This window comes from Prosopis cineraria, unplaced genomic scaffold, assembly GCF_029017545.1.
Source record: "Prosopis cineraria cultivar Desert tree isolate PC_DT_omini unplaced genomic scaffold, ASM2901754v1 PC5, whole genome shotgun sequence".
NCBI lineage: Eukaryota > Viridiplantae > Streptophyta > Magnoliopsida > Fabales > Fabaceae > Prosopis > Prosopis cineraria.
The window spans coordinates 37,862,181-37,884,602 of NW_026555336.1; the positions used below are offsets into that span (position 1 = coordinate 37,862,181).

The following is a 22,422-nucleotide window of genomic DNA, read 5'->3' on the forward strand; positions in this document are numbered from 1 at the left end:
ATATTTGTAGTATTTATATTTGGCATAAAGTACATTTTTGCTCCATACTCTCCTTTAAGGAGAATTGAGCATCCTATAGTAATAAGTGAGTTAGTTTTCTCTAAACCATTTTTCAGAGGAATAAAAATCCCCTCCTCACCAACTAATACAGGATGCTCAATGCTACTCGAAGGAAAGTGTAAAGGAAAAATGCACGTTAACCCCTTGAAATGTGCAAGTGAATGAGTTCTTGCAAAATGTTACAATTCTTTCCAAGTCCCTAATAACCTTTCAAACATTAATGATTTTTTATGAAATAACTAAAATACCCTCAATTTAAAATAAAAAATAAATATTAGTGATTACTTTAGTTTAAGCAATGGCTATTTTTTTCTTCTGACAATGACTAAAATGAAACAACCAATTTAAACTTTCCTTGCACAAATTTTCAATTCACTAAAATTCAAATATTGTAAATATTTATAACTACTTTAATTTAAACAATGACTATTTTCCTTTTGGATGCAACCAGGATAGAACAAGCAACTACTCAAGTCTAAGTTGTAATTGCTTCTTCCATTTGTATTATTGTCAAAAGAAAAGTAGTCATTACTTAAATTAAAATAACCATTAATATTCACTTTTAGATTAAAGTGTATTTTTATCCCTATACTTTTCTTTGTAGAGTGTTGAAAACCTTATATTAATAAGTAGGACATTTTTTCTTAAACTATTTTCGAGAGGGCAAAAGTTCCCCTCAATTAATGGATCACTAAGTCCCCCTTTAGAAAATGATTTAGGGAAAAAAACACTCCACTTATTAGTATAAGGTGTTTAATACTCCTCGAAAAAAAGTACAAGGATAAAAATATACTTTAAGCCTTTATTTTGGAAAACATAAATTTGGATCCCTGCATTTTGTTATAGGTATTTGTACTTTTATTTTTTGATATTTTATGTCCCTATAATACCACTTATGAAGAGATTTAAAATATTGAAAAACAAAAGTGCAAAAACTTAGAACATTGAAAAAAACTGCTAAGACTTATATAAAAAATTGAGAAAAGTACAGACATCCAAAATTATATTTTTTCCTTTATTTTTAATGTGAATTGCTAACAATGGGTAAAAATTAGAGCTAGTAATTCGAGCCAAATTCGATAGGTTAATTTGAATCCACTTAAAAAAATTAAAGTTAGACTTGACTATATAAACTTTTTTAAGAGAGTAAGATACTTTGAGTTCGATTCAAATTAATTCACCCTGAATTGAGCTTCACCCTAATACACCTAACTGTTAAATTTTTTGACTCTATATATATGTCGAGTCAACAATTTTGACCAAGATTGATGGACTTGCCTCAACTCAGTTGAAAAATATTAGGACTTAACTTGGATACATGAAAGGATAAAATACTTTAAATTCAATTTAAATAAATTTAACTTTAATTAAATTTAATTTAAATAAGTTCGATTCGTATAAATTATCAGATCTAATAAAAATATACTTTAACGCTTTATTTTTTTACGTGGATTGACAGCAATTCCTGCATCACTGCGTCATGGCTCCGATAATTGGCTCCAAATCCGAAGTTCGAAATGGATTTCGACATTTGACGCCAATAAATAAATGAAATTTAGCCTGGGCGAGCCGAGTTCCATTTCCTTTAGCCTGCCAAAACTACAGTTACCTTCGAGTAAAAATCTAAACGCTCTTTCATTAACACTCCGATCACCGGAGAAATGGTCCGGTGATCGGCTAGTGAAAGTGAGGGAGATCCTCCTCTATCAAGCAGATTACAAAAAGGTCCAAACCATTCCGAGATTTATGGATCACTCCCAGGTGGAATCAGAGAAGAAGGTTATCCCATCTGCTATCCTTCGATGGGCTCTTGCAATTCTACTTCCCATTAGTCTCTTCTTGACGCTTTCCTTTATGGCTGGGTCTATACTGATATTAGGCCCAAATTTCTCCATTACGAACCCTATTTCTCTGCCTTCCAGGTGCAAGATTGTATCTAGCAGTAAGTTCTCTTATTTGTCAAGCTGTTAAATATTTTTGTTTAAGATACATTTGATCTGAAAGTGGTTTTCATAGCTTATAAGTATTAATAACAGCACTGCGTGGTTAGACTTGAGAATGGCATTCCCGGATGAAAAAAAAAATAAAAATCCAGAACCTATCACAGGAAGGAGTTCAGTTACCTCTGCTTCAATTTCTTATTTTCATTTGGAAGACCTCTTGCATCAGTATAACAAATTCAGATCTGTTGCGCGCATAATATCTTTTTAGCGTAACCTAATTCGAAAGATGCATCGGCAGCACAACAATGGTAGAAATTGGGCTTGTCAAAATTTCTGTGGTGGAATGGAGGTGTATATGGTTCAAAAGCCAAATTTCCGACTCTTCACTGCAGAGTTGGAAATTTTGATTGCCATGTTAATTTTTATAATTTGAGTGAAGATTAAGGGGCTCCTTATATCATGACTAATTTTAAAATGCAAGATTGTAATTATCCCTTGGTTCTTCAGTGGAGAACCACAGATTTCAGTAGACCATATGTATACTGACAACTAGGTTTGGGCTAATTAGCCATCGGGAATTTTATTTATGGAGCTTAATTATTATATCATTTCCTGCAGGATATAAAATTAAGTCTTCAAACTCCTGTTATCTCATGTCCACTGCGCAATCCTTTACAGCTGGACCATAATAGAGCAGTGGTTTTTTCCCTTAGCACCTAAATAATCTCCTTACTCATCTTATTTGGCATGTAATAATTTGTTACAAATGCAGTTAATTTATTTTGAATTAAGCTGCATAACAAGATGGCGCAAATTTACTGTATATTTTCTTAATTTTCTTCTTCTTGTGTTATGCAATGATTGGTTTGATTTTGATGTTTCCATTCTGATCTTTGTTTGATAGATTATATTCCTTTACTTTGAAGGTTCAAGCATTTTTTAGTTGTTCTTGCACAATTTACTTTTCGGCTTTCTTACTAAATTGCTTGTTTTATTATTATTGTTTTGCAGGAGTCGATATTAGGTCATCTAAGATATGTGAACTTGGATTGTTTAATTATAAAGCTAAGAATTTGTTCCATCCTTTTGAAAGAAACAAATTTCACTGTCGTTATGATTACTATTGGGCTTCAGTTTTCAAGGTTGTTATACCTTGCCCATTAAGTGTTTGCATTGTTAATATTCTTTCTGATGTTTTATGCCTTGTATTATTGTCCCTGTCGATGCAGACCTATAGAATTTTCTCTTGCTGTCCAAGTTATGTATCTCGGTATCTAATCCATGCTACTGTTGACGGAAACTTTTAGTAGTACATACGCAGCTTGTCTATGTTTTATCATCTAATAATCGTGAATTAGTGATAGACACAGAGCAAACAGTGAGTTCTTTTTCTTCACTTTTCAGGTGGAATATAAAGATCACTTTTCAAGTCGGACACAGGTTGCATTTTCAGAGGCTCCAAATGAGGCTCTTCCCCTTTATTGCAGGCCTAATTTTGGTGCTGCATTGTTGACGCAATACAAATTCAAGGTGCAGCTTACAACTAGTGGTCTCAACTGTTATGTGTTTTTTGGGCTGGACTTTATTGAATAGACATGTTTGTCTTTTTTATGCAATATATAATAATAGCTAGCAATTATTTGTAGTTCAGGTCTTTGATATTGGTATATCCCTTTTATTTTCTCTGCCTCTTTTGTAAGGTCAATGAGTCTTATGACTGCTGGTATGCATCTGGCATTTCCAAAGTGCGTTTATACCAAGATGACGTTTTCAGTTGTCATGCAGATCGGCCATCTACTCTTGAGATGTTTAGACGGTATTTTATTCTGTGAGTACTTTTACTGTTCCACATTTTACCGAAGTCTAGGTTTCTTAACAGTAATTCAATGATATCATGGGTCATTTAATGTAAGATGAAGTTACTGAGTGACACATGTGGGTTAAACATTTTTAACATTCTTTATAACTCTAATGAACTCTTAGTTTATTTGTTTTGATGCAAATGCTTGAAGTCTTGAACTAAAAGGTGGGCCAGACCTAAAAAATCTAATACGCTCTAAGTATCCAAAATGCCATTTATGATGGAATATTAAATACTAAGATCTACTTGGTAAAGATGGAGCTGTCTGTCTGTCTGTCTGTTTGTTTTAAGAAATAGAATTAATTCACATGGATTACATGAATTTGTTTTTACAGAGAGGGTAGGCTGCTTTGTTGGTTACAAGTTTTGATACGTAGGAACTTGATAGAAGATAGTCCTAGGTGAATGACATATCAACATGTTGAAGGGCCAGTATTCTGCGAAGAAGCAAGTGCTGCTAAGTTGATGAAATTTGTACTTCGATGTCAACGTAATTATGTCATTGAGTACTGAACTGTTTATGTTTATATCTTTGATTAGGACGATCGAGATGTTATATTCCGGGTTTACTAAGAGGGGAGGGGGCAACTATTGGAATTGGGAAACGATAGCTGGAGTGGTGACTGGGTTTTCAAGTTCTTTGATCTCCATGACGTTTTTAAGGTTCCTGTATCTGCTACTCTCTGGACTATGTCGATTTTGTGTAACATGGATATTTCCTCGGCCTGCCAATATTGTGCACTTAAGGCGAGCTTGTTTCTTTCTGGCTTACTGCTCTTTTGTGGCTTGGTTGGCTATTGAATATGGGAAGATGCTTGGTCTCCTGGATCTTGTTATGAGTTCCTGATTCCTGGCACTTACTTCTGTGCTGTCTTCTTTTATTTTAATCATATTTTAGTTGCAGCATGTAACATTCTTGTCCCATCTGAACTGAGGAGTGGCTCTATATGCCTCGTGTAAATGTAGGAGGAGATGGAGGTCATATATACTTAAATAGGAATTAAGACAGCAATACTGTTGGATTACATCTGGGGTTAGCTGAAATCAGTAGTTGGACTGTAGTGGAAGCGGGGTTTGTGTATTAAATAGAGGTCTATGCTTGAGTCGTTATGTTGTTCCAAAATGGAAATCTTTAGTTACAGCCTCTGATGAAAAATCTAGTTGAAATAACATTTTAAATTTATTGTAGTTGGATTAGTGCATATTAGGGCCTGTTTGGTTTCTGTTTTTATTTTTTGTTTTTAAAACCTGTTTTAGAATACAGTTTTTGAAAACACTTTAAAATTGTTTTTAAAACAGAATAAAATGAAAATTTGTTTGGTTATATTAATTAAAAAACAGCTTTAGAATTAAAAAAATGAATTGATAGTGATAGTTATAGACAGTTAATGGTGGTGATTAATAATAAAAATTGGTCAAGGTAACTGTAATTTTTAATAATTAAATATAGTGTATTTTAAAAATAAGAAAAATAAAATAAAAACAACTTAAAATTGTTTGTATTTTTTTTGTTTTTAAAAACAAAAAATGAAAACAATTAAATGAAAAATACTTATTCAAACAAATTTTTAAATTTTTGAGAATAAAAAATAGTTTTTAAAAATAAAAAACAAACAAGTATTTAATTTTTTTTTCAAAACATAATTAATTGTCTTAATGGTAATATTTTTTTTCTCCATTTGAAGAGGTCTTTTCAAATCTAATATTGACAACTTGACATGTGCATATGCGTGCATAATTACATATCTTCCTTTTCTATAAAAATGACTAGGTTTGTATAAAAAAAAAAAGACTAGGTTAGGAGTAAATGTTTTTAAGGAAAAAGTAACAGTTGCCAATGGATTTAAATGTAAAATTAAAAGAATAAATTCACATGAATTTATATGGGTTAGAGTGCTAATTCACCTCTAAACTTTTTTATAACATATAATTAGTATTTTAAAGTTTTAAAAAGTATAATGTATCTTTTGTATTTTTTAAAGTAGTGTAATGTTGCTCAAAACTGAAGATTCCCTAACGTTGTCTGTTAATTTGCATTTTTTGGCCAACCTATGCTTTGTTGGCATGCCTTGTAGGATTAAATAATGCTTGCCTAGTCATCCATGTTTGCCTAGTCATCCATCTGGCATTTTCTTCTTTCATTAAAACACGTTCATAAAAAAAACAAGTTTTCTACAAAAAAGAAAGGATGAAGGGCGCGCAAATTGTTCGGCGGATCTAGAATGAAGATGGAGGGAGAGAAGGGAGGATCACGCGGGACAAGTCCAGATCTGAGATTGAAGTCTGAAACCATGTTTGTTTGGGTTTTGAAATTCGAAATTTGAAGATGAAGAGAGGAGCTATGGTTCACATAGATTTGGATCAAAGAAGAAGAGGAGATATTGGGCGACAAAGGCTGGAAAGGATAGAGAGGGACGAAGAGAGCAGGCCGCCGGGCTTACGATGCTGCCGCCTTTAGATTCAGGGGTCATCGAGTCTTCAAGGAGATCGAAGGTCTGGATGAGGGCTTTGGGGTCATCGGACCTTCTTCTCTGCCTCGCTACCCATGGCCTTCTCTCTCTCTCTCTCTCTCTCTCTCTCTCTCTCAAAACTGCATAGTAGTTTGAGACCAATTTATCATGTTCATTATCATTTGTTGGTTTAGGTGCTTTGGGAATCATCATCATTTAGGCGAAGAACTAGCAAGCCTCTCGATCAGCTATCTAAGACTCTTCGTCCCTACCTTCTGAAACGTCTCAAAGTATGCCTTCGGCTTTCGAGCTCAAAGGAAGTATGACTTGGAGGGATAAGTCCAGTTTCTTGTTGATCTGTCATCTGTGGTTTTTCATGTTGTTTCGAAATTCTCACATCTAGTTTTTTTCTTCTACATAGGCTTTCTGTTGGGTTCTGTTACGCTTTCTTGTTTGCTGCTAATGCTATTATTAACTCATACTATAGCTCTCGATCAACTCTTTGAGACTCTTCGTCCCTAAATTAATTTGTTTGGTTGGGTCTCGTTTGGTTCATGAACAATTGTGATTATCTACGTCTCTTTTTATTTTTGCAATACTTTATGAAGAATTAAATTGGGACCTTGAAGAGATATATTAATTGTTGGGTTGAATGAGCAAGAAGAGGAAGACACCAGGAATAGAAGTAGAATGGATTTTTTTTTAAATTTAATTATTAAAACATGCTATGTGGCTTGCCAAAGTAAGGTGGCAAAAGATGTGGACATGCCACCTAAGCTCAATGAAGTCAATAAACAGTTAAATATTTAAATTTATTAAAATTGGATAACATTATATTGTTTTTGAAAATATAAGAGGAACATTACACTTTTTAAAACTTTATGATACCAATTGTACCTTATGAAAAAGATTAGGGGTGTATTTGTACCTTATTTCAATTTATATCCTTATATATCTATAAAATGTCAAAAAAGTCAATTGTGAATAGTCTAACTTGCTCTCAAGATTTATAATTACACAATCACAAATAGGTTTATCGCTCAAAAAATAAATTTTAAAGTTAAAGTTTCTATACATTATACAAGAATGAAGCGAAAAATCAAAGAAAAATTAAATTTTAAATAGAGAAAACGTGAAGTCATGTACTCAAGAAATGACATCCCAATCTATCATTAGGACCCCCAGGGCATTTGAAAACAGAAATTGAGACATGCCATCCCACCTAGAATAGGCCACTTTGGATGAGGCCAAATGAATCCAGTTGAAAATCAATATTTTTTCTAAGATGGGAGTCTATTGCAAGATTAGTTAGATGGAAGTCTTTTGTGTTATTTGCTGGTTTCTATCTCTTTTATGTTTATAACGTGTGGTGTTTATGTTTTTTGTTGCTTATCTATGTTTAACTTCTCAATAGGTGGATCAGAAAGCATTACGATGTTAGCTTCATGGATTGAGCTGTACTAGAATGTTTTTCATTTTAATGTATTTTGGAGATTTTGTTATTTTGTAGAGACTTGGTGCTTTTTAATAAGTGAATCAAAGGAGCATACAATGAGGGTTAAAAATCATGATGATGAGCTTTTCATCATTATTTGTATGGTCAATCTAAGAGTTAGAGATGACTTCTAACATGCAACTATTCTCTCTATAGAGATTTTAGATTTGATAATGCTATCAAATCTTTTACTATTGTTTACATCAAACCCATTTAAGGTAGGTTTCGATAGCTGCCTTTATAAAATTTTGGTGTAGTGGCACAACTTCTACATTTTTCCTACCTTATGAAGAATGAAGCTCTCTTTGCATCCTGAAGTGGTTGCTCTCATTTTATTGTAGGATAAAGGTGCAAATCCGCTCTTGAAATATCACGCGAGGGACATTAGGTATTCTAAAGTAATGGAAGGTGCAATGTTACTCTCAATCTATTAAAAAGAGAGCAATGTTGCCCAATTTTAACAAACCCTAAAGGTTGACCTTTTAGTTTGATTGAGTAATGCTTAGGTGGCAATTTATATGACATTCTTTTTTTTAATTATTTAAAAAAACATGTTCGTAACAAACAAACAAAAGAGTTTTTAGCTTTTGAAGATGGAGAGAAGGAAAGAACACACGCTTGAGTCCATATTTGGAATGAAGCTTGCAAGATGGACACCATTAGTAGACCTGGGTATTTGATTTCTAGCTTTTCATAAAGGGATAAAAGTACCATTCATGAAAAAAACCGTCACCTCCCTCCTTCAATCGTTTCCTTATTCCTCATCACTATTCTCAAACACATTTGAAATAACGGTGAGTTGAACAAATCATTAACAAAAACCATTATAAGAGAATAATCTTAGCAACTCAAAGAAGGGGACTAGAATTGACTAAATATTCAACAAACAAATCTGGAAGTGAGAAGCCACAAAGCAAATCTAGAACCCAATTGGAATCAAATCAAAAGTAGAAAAGCACAAACAAGAACTTGGCGATCTTAAACGAATAGCAAGAAATCAACAAGGATGAGCAGCGAGCTTGGATGGATCTAAACAACAAGAACTCGATGAGCTTGAATGTAACAATGCTAAATGGCAAGAAATCAGTGAGGATGAGTAGCGAGCTTTGGCAGAGCTAGTAAGAACTCGGTGAGCTTAAACAAAGCTAAATGGCAAGAAATCAGTAAGGATGAACGATGAGCTTGAACATGTAGGCAAGGAAGACAGTTAGAACCTTGCTTGTTCTAATAAGTGCCAATGAAGCTGGCGAGGAAAATGACAAGGATGAGGTGGCCGATGACAACAATGGGGATGGGGGCGAGGAAGGCAAACTAGTTGAAGATAGTCGTGATGATGATGATGATAAGATTTTTCCCTAGTTAGTTTCAAAGGTTGGAATGAAGAATTGGGCAAGTGCGAAGTCTTGATTTGAAGTAGTAGATACCACATGTGTAAGCCACTTTGACATAATAAGTCAACTTAACTGTCAAAATTTGAAGTCTATTAAAATTGAGCAATATTACTCTCTTTTTCATAGACTGGAGGCAATGTTACACCTTTCCTTACTTCAAAATATTTGACGCCCTTCGCCTGATATTTTAAAGACAGATTTATACCTTTACCTTTTTATTGTATTGTGTATGTTCTTCTGTTATTTTCTCCAGATTGGCTAGGTTTCTTCACCTGTTGCTTAAGGTTGTCATACTTTTAGACTTTCTTATTATGGGCTATGAATCTTAAGATTGCCTTAGGTGTCTCGGTGAGGTTGCAAGAGTTGTTTGTTTAGTATCTCTGCGTCCTTGTTATAACCCTGTTTTCTTATCAATTTTCCTTTTACTGTCAATTTGCCTTTTACTGCCAAAAAAACAAGGAGGAAAAAGATATGAGAGAGAACAAGTAAACAACTCCATATTCTCACCTCAATACACAAGGAACTAGCCCGCTAACGACAACTTTTTATTTCAACGAGGTAAAAACCAAGCCATTTTAAGCATTATAAAGCTACAACATGATAAATAATGGAGATAGTTAATAACCTGAATAAGTGGTTCACTATTCTTAACCAAATTTCTCCCAAGACAAATCTGAGAAATTCGTTACAGCAGCTTTTCGATAATCCAATGCTAGTATATCTCTTCATCAGGGACATCGGGGTTCAAAAACTTCCTCGGGTCTTTACTTATTTCTTCATAGTTCAGAGGTGATTTGACCCTTTCTGGTACAGGCATCAGAGGAATAATGCTATCTCTGTCAATCACCCCATCAATTATTCCATATTCAACTGCTTCAATTGGAGACATGTACCGATCCCTATCAATATCTTTCTGGACTTGCTCGAATGAGCGACCGGTGAAACCAGATATAATTCTCGTAACATTATTTTTGTTGTGCATAACCTCTCGAGCTTGAATTTCTACATCTATAGCTTGTCCACTAGCGCCTCCAAGAGGTTGATGAATCATAATCCGTGTGTTGGGCATAGCAAGACGCTTGCCTTTCGTGCCACCACCAAGGATAATGGAAGCTGTTGAAGCTGAAATGCCGAGTGCAACTGTGGAAACATCAGCCCTCACAAGTTGTACCACGTCATAGATGGCCATTGTAGCACTGAATAGATTATCAACTCAGCAGTTATAAGGATGCAAGCCGAGGGAGACCAATAAACACAAGAAGAAACCAAACCAAGCAGACGAGCACCAATGAAAATGCTACTTGCCAATGACCTTTCTAGCTCACATGAAACTAGTCTAATGTCAAGGGTTCAATTTCTACCCACATCATATCCAAAGCATCAATGCTGATATGCCTATCAAGTACAACATGATACTATATGCTAGATACAGTAATTCCTAAATTTTAGGGTAAGGATAGGGTACTATAACAAGTATATGCACAAGCTGACAAGCTCATAACAAATTAAAAATAAAAAATAAATAACAAAAAATTGTAAACAAGTATCTTCTTATATTGTAAAATCCGTCAAGGTCACTGTAGGTCTACAGTTGTTTGAACAGTAAAGTTCTTTTCTTGCCCTTCTGTTTTTATTTTTCATTTTTCACGAGCTGTCCTTCCCAATCATTAGCCCTTCACCTTCTGTCAAGTTCTTTTTTCCATCCACGGCTTTCTTCGCCCACTATGCTTCTTCTCCATCTTTTGTTATTTCTTCTTTCAATGATCTAAATTCTTTCTTCTTCTTTATTTTTCTCTTAAATTATTTATGTTCAGCTAACATTAAATAATAATTAAGTTAAATAAACCAAAATCTTCTACCACTTCTCTCCTCTCTATAATGCTTTAAATTAAATAAAATAAAATTTTCCTACCTCCTGTGCATTGCACGGGTTAAATTCTAGTTTTAATTATAAAATAAGATGTTCACAATAAGTTGCAAATAAAAATAAAAAGAAAAATAAAACTATATTTTTCAATTATACTAAATATCAATCTTCATCTCCATTCACCTCACTATAATTCCCCATAAGCTCTTCCAACTCCAACTCATTACTCATCTCGAGAAACATAGAGAGACAAGAGGAAAATAGGGAGAGGAATTCAATTTCCTTCATCTCATTATCATTCTCAAAATCTTATTACAAACTGACTGACTCTTCTATTTACAACCTAATACCCTTAACTCTAATTAACTAACTAAGCTAACTACCCATTAACCCCTTAACTACTCCTTATCTATTTATTTATTTATTACATAACACACTGAGAGACACTTTGTTGCAAAAGGAGAGAGATTCATTAAACAATAAAAAGTAGTGGGGTGGGATGAAAGTGAGTATAGTGACAAGCGGTAGTATCTGATACAAAATCAAAATATTTGAAGACAAGGCTGGCCAAGAAAGTGCCATCATGACGCTAGGTACAAATAAACCAGTGAAATAGGACTAGGAAATGTAACTTGATGGGTTTAAACTTTAAAGAGTACAAGGGCGAATCCTACATGGCTAACTTGACGAAACAAGTAATTGAAGAGGCTAGATCTGAAAATCTCAAGTCTTTAATGCTGATAAGGCTACAGTTGATTTGTTATATGATAAGTGGGATTGAATGATAGAAGCAGTAAAGGAACTGAATTACAAGCATGAGAGAAAGGAACTTTTCAAGCGTTCAATCTTTCATGAAGTTTTAGAGTATCGTAAATCAAGAATATTGGTCACTGACTATGTTATAACATGAAATAAGTCCATAAATATACGGAAAGAAGATCATTATTAAACACCTTCATATCAGTCCTTCTTATATTCATATAATGGAAAGAACTCATAAGCACCAAGATTCTCCTTTCCCCCGTCTATCAGTCTATCTTCCGTTCTTAATCTATCTAACTAAAAGCTATATTATACATTTCCAAATTTTGTTACAATTTATCTATTTCTAATTTTTCCATTCCTCAGCAAACCACAACTAAAGCGAAATGGCCACACGCCGAGTGATAGAGACAAATAACTAAAGCAAAATCTTACCTCAGATTGCCACCAGGCGAATTGACGAAGAGTCTAATATCTTTTGTGGAATCTTGAGCATCCAGAAGCAGCAGCTGACTGATAATTGCATCAGCCACAAAATCGTCGATACTGCTACCCAAGAAAACAATCCTTTCCCTAAGCAATAGCCCCATCGCATCAGTTTCAGCTCCCCTCATGGCCGTAGCAGGCGTCTGAGGAGAAGATAATTTGAAAGTATCATTGAAGATTTCAGGTTGGGACACAAAATTTAGGGTTTTAGGGGATTTCGGTGAGGATGCAAGCATGCATCCGAGCGAAGTTCTTGAAGAATGGGGACGAGAGGGAATAGCAATTTGGGAATTAAACCAGGAAATAGACGGCTTTGAAAGAGGGTGAGGAAGCCTGAGGGAGCTCAGCGAAGTTGAAGGGGGGAAGAAGAGATTGAGAGCAGATCCATGGCCGAACTATCTGAAAAGTAAACACTGGTTTTCGAAATACTGAGTTGGTTATTATCAGGAAAATGGAAGAAATTGACATTTTGGGACCATTTTAAATACAAATATTATTATGATGGAGTATCTGGATTAATTTGGATTAGAATGAAATCTCTAATTTAAATTTACAAAAATTCCTGAATTATGAATTTAAATTTAAACATTTTAAATTATACTTTTTTATAACTTTAAATTTTTTATATTTTAATTTTAATTATTTAAAATTTTAATTATTTCAAACATTATCTTATTCTTTTCACATATTTATTATTGGTAATTAATAATTATATAACTCTGATATTTTTTATTATTTTTTATTAATTAAAAAATAAAAATAAATTTATTATTTTTTTGTTTTCAATTTATTTTTTTATTTAAAATTTTTTAAACTGCTCCAATAAAATATTTTTAAATACAAGAATTTTAAATTTAATATTTAAAACGTAAAATTTTAAATTTTATATTTAAATTTAAATTTATCAATTCTTATATTATATAGTGTTTGTATGTCAAAAGTTGAAGATGATATTTTTCACTCTCAATTTATAAAAAATTTTGATGAAAATAAAACTCTATTAATAATAATTTTTTAATACTATCTTTTTATAATACCCTCTTTTTTTTAATATTATTTCATAAATTAAATATTAAATGAATGATATTTTTAATTTATAATTTTTTTAAAAAATAATAAAATTAAAAGTATATTTAATACTATCTCTATTTAAAAATAAAAATATTTTAAATTAAATTTTATTTTAATAAAATAATTATTTATTTTTAAATTAATATTATTTTTTTATATTATCTCTATTTAATAGGATGTTTCATTTTAAAATAAATATAAAATTATTTATTCAATAGGAGTATTTAAAAAAAATAATAATTATATTTTAAAAATTAAAAATATTTTATATTTTTTAACATTCAACTTTTTAAAAAATACTTTATATTTTTTAAAAAAATATATTCATTGATATATCTAATTTAATTTAAAAATATTTTATAAATTAAGACAGAAATAATAATTAATAATTAAAACTAATATTATCTTTTACAAAATTGCTATTCATAAAGGCTTTTTTTTTAAAAAAATAAAGCTCTCGCTAAAAAAAATCATATCCTGCTTGTAAATATGAAATTTTGATAAAACAAATTAAAATTGCTGACAAAAAAAGATAAAATAAAAAATATAAACTCATAATAACTTTTATAATTTTTACAGATGAAGATGTGAAGTTAGGGGGAAAATTATTAAAAGAAAAATGACTCTACAGTTTTCAAAAACTAATATTTCTATTCCTTTCTGTATTTCATTAACTTTAAACCAAATGCAATAAAACTAAAAGATTTTGTTTTTGTTGTTTATTCTTTTTTCCGATGTATCAAAAAAACTAAAAATAGGTTATCTATTTAATTTAATATATTGCATCATATGAGCGCAACGTCGTGGGAAATGACTTCGTTTCGTCGCGTCAAATTCTGGAACGTCACCATCTTGGAATCAGATGGGTTTTGTTGCTTTGTATCCCCATCCGTTTCTGTTACTAAAATATTCTCTCAGGTAGAGAAGCGATTCGTTTCAAAACTATAAATGGATCAAACAAATGAATCAAAAAACTACGTAATGCAAATGCATCGATCAATTCTATCAAAAAGTATGCTGAGTTTTTCAATCTAATGAGCTTCAAAAAAGAATTATAAGAAAGACGGTTTAAGAGGATGCTGGTGGTTGGGAGATGAATGATGGAGAAGAGCGAGAATGAGAGGTCGTCAGGTGATCGAGAGTTCTATGCAAATGGAAATCACATGAATACTGCAGAAGTTGAATCCAGCCTCGACCAAGGAAATGTCGAAGCCGCTGAATCTGCATTGAAAGAGGGCTTATCTATCACTTCTGAGGTAGTTTTATCGAAATCCCTTCACACGCATCGTCGTATACTCCCTTTGTGCCTAGCTTCTTCTATTTTCGTTTCCCTTTGCCGATATCAATAGCCAATCACAAGGAAATTGGCGCAACTAGCACTCAAATTGTTACCAATACATTCCCAAAAATGAATGCATATGATGCATTTAGAGAGAAATATAGCAAGGATAGATATGAGAAATATAATGATGAAATGTAGATCCCCTCATTGTAAATATCTTATTGTCACTCTTTTTAAAAGAATGTATAATATAGGAGGGGGTCGAATGTGTGGCACAACCAAATTTCAAATATTCAAACTACATCGCCTGATCTGTTTATCTTAATTGCGTAATGTTGTCCCATCAATCATCACCATTGTCTAGCAAGACTGGACCTGGACCTGAATTGTTGACACATTCTGTAGTGCAGTTGAAATGAAATATTCATTTTGATATCTGATAATCTGGCAAGGCACATCTCATTTATTGTGATTGAATAAAAACAATACCTGCAGACTTATACTGGGGAAGTGCTTCATGCTTACTTTTATACTCTTATCAGGAAGCAAGAACTCTTATTGGGAAGCTAGAGTATCAAAGAGGTAATTTTGCAAGTGCTCTTCGTGTGTTTGACGGGGTTGATCTCCAAGCTGCCCTTCAGCAATTACAATCTTTGGTTTCTGATAAATCATCGGCCAAGAAAGCTCGCCCTCGTGCTGAATCACCTACCTTAATCCGTAGGCATGCCGCTAGTTTGATGCTTGAATCCTTCTACTTCAAAACAAAAACTCTACGAAAGCAGGGGAAAATAACTGGTATTAAATATAATTTTTAAGTGATTATCCATTCATTGTGCAGTTTTCTTTTAGTGTAAAGATCCCCTAGAGTTCTTTGCTGTAAATTTCTCTCTTTTCCATCTTCTCTCTCCGAGTTATACAATAACTTCACAATAAAGGGACTAAAAAAAAAATTCTAGCCTCGTTTTTTGTATCTTGCTTTTCTTCCCAAATGAAATAAATCCCCCAACCCCTCTAATATTATACTTCTCATTGAATATACTGTCATGCTTGTTTGATTGCTCATTCAGAAGCTACCACGGAATGCAAAAGTGTGCTTGAGGGTATTGAGAAGACATTCAGTCAGGGTGTATCTGATATTCAATTGGACAACACATTGCAGGAAGTAGTCAGTGGCATTGTAGGACTTCTTCCAGATCTTACAAAACAAGCAGGTAGCTATCAAGAGGCATTGTCTGCTTATAGGCGTGCTCTTCAACTTCTAAGTCAATGGAACTTTGATACTGATGGCTGTGCTAGAGTTCAGAAAGGACTTGCTATGCTTTTGCTGCATGGTGGGTTCGAGGCTAGCCCACCCAAGGCGACTGATCAGTGCGAGGGGTTTTATGTACCAAAAAACAATCTGGAAGAGGCAATTCTGCTTCTAATGCTTGCTGTAAGGAGACTTTGCATTGACAAGTCCAAATGGGATCATTCAGTGATGGAGCACCTGACTTTTGCACTTTCTGTCTGTGGCCAAACTTGTGTTCTAGCAAAGCAGCTTGAAGAGTTAGTGCCTGGATTGTATCATCGTATTGATCGTTGGAATCTTCTAGCTTTATGCCTCTATGGAGCAGGACAAAACGAAAATGCTCTGGATCTACTAAGGAAATCTTTGCACAAACATGAGAGACCAAATGATATTGAATCATTGTTAGTGGCTGCCAGGATCTGCAGTGAGAATCTTCATCTTGCTGCTGAGGGAGTGGGGTATGCACAGAGGGCAATCGGCAATGCCAAGGGCATAAACGAGCATCTAAAAGGTGTGAGTCTTAGGATGCTGGGACTTTGTCTGGGAAAGCAAGCTAAGGTTGCTTCCTCGGACTTTCAAAGGTCTAATCTTCAGTCCAAAGCTCTGAAATCATTAGAAGGGGCAATGGGATTTGAGTGTAACAATTCTGATCTGATTTTTGAGCTTGGAGTAAAGTACGCAGAACACAGAAATTTGACAAATTCTTTGCGCTATGCAAAGCAGTTCTTTGATGAAACAGGAGGATCTATGTTGGAAGGTTGGAGATTGATTGCTCTGATTTTGTCTGCTCAACAACGATTCACGGCGGCCGAAGTGGTGATAAATGCTGCTTTAGATGAGACTGCAAGATGGGAGCAAGGGCCACTTCTTAGACTGAAAGCAAAGCTCAAGATATCCCAATCACAACCCATGGATGCTATTGAAACTTATAGATACCTCCTTGCATTGATTCAAGCTCAAAAGAATTCCTTTGGGCCTATGAAAATAAATACACAGGTAAAGTTATGCCATGTGCTATCTTAACAGTGGTAGATTGCATTTACTACTTTTTATCCTTTTGTCATTTAAATTGTTTTAGTTGCCGAGTATACATGTGACCTACGAAGTGGATATCCTCTGAATCTTTTGTCATTTCAGCGCTTTAATTTTCTTTTATGCAAGTCGCCTCTTGTGTTTGCCGAGCCGTTTCCTCCTTTTGGTTAGGATAGTTGCAGAAGCAAGAATTTTTTTTTTAATAATTTTTTCGTACAGGAAAATATTGGGTTATTTGTTGGAGATGGATGCTCTTCAAGAAACTCAACTATAATTATTTTAAAGCAAATACTTCAAAGCTGTCTCCATGATTTTGGGAGAAAAGAGAACCCTAAGTCATGAAGAAATGAGCTTACGTTTATCCCTTTACTAATTTGCTTCATCTTGGAACTTATTTGCTTCTAAAATTTGAAATCAATTTTTTATTTTACTTTTATCTTTTATATCAAACAGTAACTACTTGCTTCCCTTTTAGTTTTGCTGAAAGAAAACGATTGTACTGGGGAAGAAGAAAACAAGTTGTATTTCTCCAACTAATACATATATGTTCATCCTTTCATGTGATCCTTCATGTATAATTGCATGTTTTGAATTTAATCTTTGCTTTGTTAATTTGTTTTAGGTCCAAGATGATGTGAAGGAAATTGATGTTTGGCATGGTCTGGCAAATTTATATGCAAGCCTTTCTCATTGGAAGGATGCTGAAGTTTGTTTGCAAAAGGCCAGAGAATTGAAGGAGTACTCAGCAGAGACAGTGCACATTGAAGGCAAGAACAAAGCCTTAAGTTTGATATTCTAATCTAGCTTGTTGAACTGTCGTCTTCTTCTTCTTCTTCTTCTTTCGTCTTCTTCTTCTTCTTCTTCTTCCCCCTTCCATTTTTATTAAAATCACAACCTTACCTTAGGGGAGGCAGTACAGAGGATTTAGTCCCCGACCTGCAAAACTCCAATGGTATTGGAAGAGCACGTATACAAGAATAGTAAGGTTATGTTTGAATTAAAGAGAGTAGAAAACAAAATTATAGAAAATTTATTCCGAAGATTCTCTTTTGCTTTATAACTAAATATAACATTTATTTTGTGTATATAGACATTTAATACTTTCCTGTATGATTCTAACAGGTCTTTTGTGCGAAGGACGTGGACAAAATCAAGAAGCTGTTTCTGCTATCACGACAGGTCTCCTGTTTGGACCATGCTATGTTCCAAGCAAGATCCAGATGGGTGTTTTGCTGCTGAAATTGGATTCAAAGTCAAAACCTTTGCCTTTAGCCAGAAGCTTACTTTCTGATGCACTTCGATTAGAACCCACTAACCGTACAGCTTGGTTTCACTTGGGAAAAGTTCACAAGTATGATGGCCGAATAGGTGATGCTGCTGACTGCTTCCAGGCAGCTTCCATGCTTGAAGAATCTGATCCTGTTGAAAGTTTCAGCACTTTGCTTTGACAAGATTTTATCACTAAAGGGTATGATCTGCAGACAGTCTGATGCATCTTTTCTGGGTTCATTGAAGACAAACTGGGGTATTTTGGGAATGAATCCCAGTTCCTTTCCCCTCATTTTAAGTTCTTGCCATCATCAAAAATTAGGTTCAAAAAGATAAATTGCGTTCATTTTTTGGGAAATAAGAAAAAATAAGCAATTTATGTTAACTTGCTTGTAGGGTCGTTAATGTCAAGAGCCTGGCCTAGTGAAGACTTATATGTGGTCCGATTGCTGCTCTGCATTGTAAATGTGTGTCGCTTAACCGAGAGTGTCACTAAAAGAAAGTGGAGATTCATTGCCTATGTTATGTAAGCAGCGCAATTTTCTAAAATCCAACTGAATTTCCCCAATCTTTTCAAGTATCAAACACTATAGGAGGACAATCAGTTTAACAGAGGGAATGTTAAAATTTGGAAAAGGCAATGTGATCGAGCAGATCTTGCCGTAGTCCATCACAAATTCCAACTCGAAATGTTAGGTACAAAACCAGTTCTTAGACATAGTTCATCGAACGCATCTAGAATTGCCACTTGCCTTACAGAGCTGTCAGTTGGCTAGGTTGACGAAATTCCGAAACGTTTTCGAAGAGAGTCAATTGCCTTGTCAAATGACTGCGATAGGTCTGCAATGGACGTTTTGCTGGCTGAAATTTTTGGAGGAAAAAAAAAAATCAGCAGCTTCTCTATTCAAACGGGTGTCTCTCAAAAGATTTATTGACAATCTGACAAATGCGTGCAGTATGTGCCGTGTGCGTGTATAGATCCGAATTCTGTATAAAATATGTCCTAAGAAAAAGAAACTAAACTGTAATAACGTAACGTGCGGTCATGTATACATAAAATTCTATGACGTATGTGCAGGCTAAAAGCTTACCAAGGATAATGATAGAGTATAATAATTTGAGTAAAACAAACATACCGCGCGATGAGTTGATCTGTGCATCTGCAATAAATTCACTATATGAGGCCTGAAAAGAACAATAAGAATCTCAGAATGTTTTCAAACCATCATATAAAGTAAAATAATGGAGGCGACACCTTCATTAATTCTTGATTTTCAGCAATTCTTTCAGAAACTTTTTTATATTCTTTATCTGCTTCATCCATTATTTGCTGGCATGACTGAGTCTGCATCTGTAGAATTTAAAAATAAATAGTGAAGTTAATAAGATTAACAATCCGAATTTACAGAATGTCACTGTCAAACTTGTAAACAGAGACGAGATTTAATCAAACAACGACGAGCGTTTTGACTAGCGTTCCTTTTTCTTTTTTTTTTTTCATTTTTCTCGAAAATGGTATCGAATGGCTAGTTTGACGCTAAACCACACAGACACCATAGCAACATTGCTCTGGCCTAAAAAAGACTATAGAAACAACGCAATTTATTTAGATCACCGTGGTTGTCGAAACTTAATTCCCGACAAAATTAATTGAGTCGAATGTGCATCAGGATTTATGAAGATGAAACAATCAGCTATCAGGATTTCTTATACGTGACTACCAAGAAAATGAGAATACGATGATAGATTCCAAATTTATATTTCACTTTTTCTACTGCTCCGGATCATGCGACGTCATTTAGTCTCTTCAATGAATTCATTCTTTCTTGCAGCCAAACAAAATTCGAAGTTCTCAAAAACTTCGATGCTACTTTGGAGCGCATGTGGTCTGATAGCTTCCAGAAGACAAATTTACGATCACACTAATGCTATTATACCAAGAGGCCAAGTGAAATGAACGAGCAATACCTTAAGTCTCTTGCGGAGACGTGACTGGGAAGCCTCGAGATTGTTGAGGATCTCTGAGTGAGAGCTATCAATCAGGTTCTTGAGTTCGTCAAGACGCGTAGAAGCGAGGTCCTTCAACTCCGAGACATTGCTGACAGTCTTGAGAGTTTGAGATTTGGAGAGGCCAACCGTTGTTCTCTTAGTGTTCTTGGAGATCGAAGCCGTTCTGATGAAGATCGCCGAGTTCGGGGAATCGTACGGCGGGGAAGATCTCGGTGATGGCGTTGTGAGAAGATCAACCATCGCGACCTTGCTTTTCCCCCTTTTCTTCATCCTTCCTAGTTTCCTCTTTGGCAAAACAGAGACACACAGCTCTTCAATAATTCAATTCGAAACGTCGAGACGATATGGCGTTGGCGGGTGTTGACATTTACATTTTAAATATACTCCTTCCATTAAATATTTTTAATTAAATTTTTATCTTTTAATAAAGTATTCCCTTAGTTTTTATTTATAAAAAAAATTATCTCACACAATTTAAAAAATCAATTAACTATATTAATCATGTTTAAAAATAAAAAAATTAAATTACAATATCATTTATTAATTATGTTAATTACATTTTTATTAATTATTTATTATGATTATGAATAATAAAATTATTAGAGATAATTTAAAAATTTTATATGATTATGAATAATAAAATTATTAGAGATAATTTAAAAATTTTATAAAAATGCTCATTGAGAACTGTGATTTTGCTTACATAAAAAATAAATTAAAAGTAATAGTTTCTCTTATAAATAAAAATTAAGAGAGTAATTATTTATTCCTTCTATTTAAAAATGTAAAGTATTTTTTTAAGAAGTTAAATGTTCAAAAATATAAAACATTTTTAGTCTTTTCATATGTAATCATTATCTTCTTTTTAAAAGTATCCCTATTAATGAATGGTTTTATATTTATTATAGGGTGTTTAATAGGAGTAAATATAAAAAGATAAAGTTAGTTTAAAAGTAAGCAACTACTTTATTGGAGGTAAAATTTAATTAAAAATGCCTTACATTTGTTAATGGAAGGAATATTTTTAAATTAACTCTATTTTTTCATATTTATTCATATTTAATAAGTGTTTCACTCTAAAATAAATATAAAGTAATTTATTTAATAGAGGCACTTAAAAAAAAGATAATGATTATACTTTAAAAAATTAAAAATATATTATATTTGTAGCATTCAACCCTTCAAACCATTAGGACTTAAAAAAGAAGAAATATAGAATGCGCATACATGTGCGAATATGTTTGTGGATATATGTTTCTTTCTTTAAAAACAAATATGTTTGTGGAAACGTCGCGCGGTAACCAAGTCCTGTCACTTGCTCTTGAATAAAAAGTAAAAAATATAATTAATTCGATTTTAAAAAATGGAGAAATTGAGTTTAAAAAAATCTAATCAATTTTCTTTTTAGTTATAATTTACATCTGTTTTATTAAAATTTTATAATTTGACTTATCCATTCCTTTTTTTTGTAGAATGAGACAATGATATTAAAGTTTTATAATAATAAATATATGACAGTTAAGTCCATAACAAATGTTTTTGTAAAATCAGTTGTGAATATTAATTCAGATAATTTTAATTACAAAAAAAATTAGATTTTAAATATAACTCTTAATTTACAATTAAAATTTTTATTTGCAATTATTCAAATGCAACTTATTTTTTTGAAAAAATTTGTTGAGACCTAATTGAAAAAAGAATTGTATTTTAGAAATTTATTGTCATTTTCTCTTATAGAATTGTGACTTCAAGTAATGGCTTGATTCTTGATAGTAACAAACTAACAATATATAATCACATCTTCCCCCTCCCACCCCGGACGGTATGAGACTATGAGCGATAAATACCATATCAAATTGCTGGCACTCCTTTAAGTAACAGGAGCCCTTATCTTACACTGTACAAAATAGCTTACCCCACATGAAGGATCAAGAATATATTAACGGTGAAAACTAGCCAAGTCACGTAATTTGCCACGTTTCTTATTAATATAAAGCCAACAATAATTCCATTAAACCAAACGAAACACGAAATGTGACACAAACGGATATAGCATAGGTCATTGCGTTTTTCTTGATTTCGGGCTGGATCATGCTTCATTATTTGGCATGCATTCATGTGTGCGTTTCTTTTATAAGGATAAAAATATTTAATT

General features: G+C 33.3%; 4 protein-coding genes across 8 annotated transcripts; 2 read left to right on the forward strand and 2 right to left on the reverse strand.

Moving 5' to 3' along the window:
• The first annotated feature begins 1,572 nt into the window (after positions 1-1,572).
• LOC129311790 (uncharacterized) lies at positions 1,573-6,876 on the forward strand. 2 transcript variants are annotated; one of them, XM_054954256.1, is made up of 5 exons: positions 1,573-2,002; positions 3,015-3,145; positions 3,408-3,533; positions 3,704-3,831; positions 4,405-6,876. In XM_054954256.1, the coding sequence occupies exons 1-5, from the start codon at positions 1,609-1,611 to the stop codon at positions 4,709-4,711; spliced, it is 1,086 nt and encodes a 361-aa protein (XP_054810231.1). In that variant the 5' UTR covers positions 1,573-1,608; the 3' UTR covers positions 4,712-6,876. The 2 variants fall into 2 exon arrangements, with proteins under 2 accessions (XP_054810231.1, XP_054810232.1); XM_054954257.1 differs by having other exon boundaries at positions 3,704-3,819.
• A 2,848-nt stretch (positions 6,877-9,724) lies between these two features.
• LOC129310541 (ATP-dependent Clp protease proteolytic subunit 4, chloroplastic) lies at positions 9,725-12,745 on the reverse strand. The gene is made up of 2 exons (XM_054952407.1): positions 12,265-12,745; positions 9,725-10,396 (listed from the first exon to the last, which is right to left on the reverse strand). The coding sequence occupies exons 1-2, from the start codon at positions 12,549-12,551 to the stop codon at positions 9,913-9,915; spliced, it is 771 nt and encodes a 256-aa protein (XP_054808382.1). The 5' UTR covers positions 12,552-12,745; the 3' UTR covers positions 9,725-9,912.
• Positions 12,746-14,426: 1,681 nt separating this feature from the next.
• LOC129311012 (protein NPG1-like) lies at positions 14,427-18,664 on the forward strand. Its single transcript, XM_054952941.1, has 5 exons — positions 14,427-14,642; positions 15,211-15,463; positions 15,736-16,952; positions 17,611-17,755; positions 18,111-18,664. The coding sequence occupies exons 1-5, from the start codon at positions 14,484-14,486 to the stop codon at positions 18,434-18,436; spliced, it is 2,100 nt and encodes a 699-aa protein (XP_054808916.1). The 5' UTR covers positions 14,427-14,483; the 3' UTR covers positions 18,437-18,664.
• Positions 18,665-18,796: 132 nt separating this feature from the next.
• On the reverse strand, positions 18,797-20,600 carry LOC129311013 (uncharacterized). 4 transcript variants are annotated; one of them, XM_054952944.1, is made up of 4 exons: positions 20,226-20,600; positions 19,513-19,608; positions 19,394-19,417; positions 18,797-19,118 (listed from the first exon to the last, which is right to left on the reverse strand). In XM_054952944.1, exons 1-4 carry the CDS (start codon positions 20,535-20,537, stop codon positions 19,011-19,013), a joined length of 540 nt encoding a protein of 179 aa, XP_054808919.1. In that variant the 5' UTR covers positions 20,538-20,600; the 3' UTR covers positions 18,797-19,010. The 4 variants fall into 4 exon arrangements, with proteins under 4 accessions (XP_054808919.1, XP_054808918.1, XP_054808920.1 ...); XM_054952943.1 differs by having other exon boundaries at positions 19,394-19,442; XM_054952945.1 differs by lacking the exon at positions 18,797-19,118 and adding an exon at positions 19,171-19,260.
• Between the last annotated feature and the right edge of the window lie 1,822 nt (positions 20,601-22,422).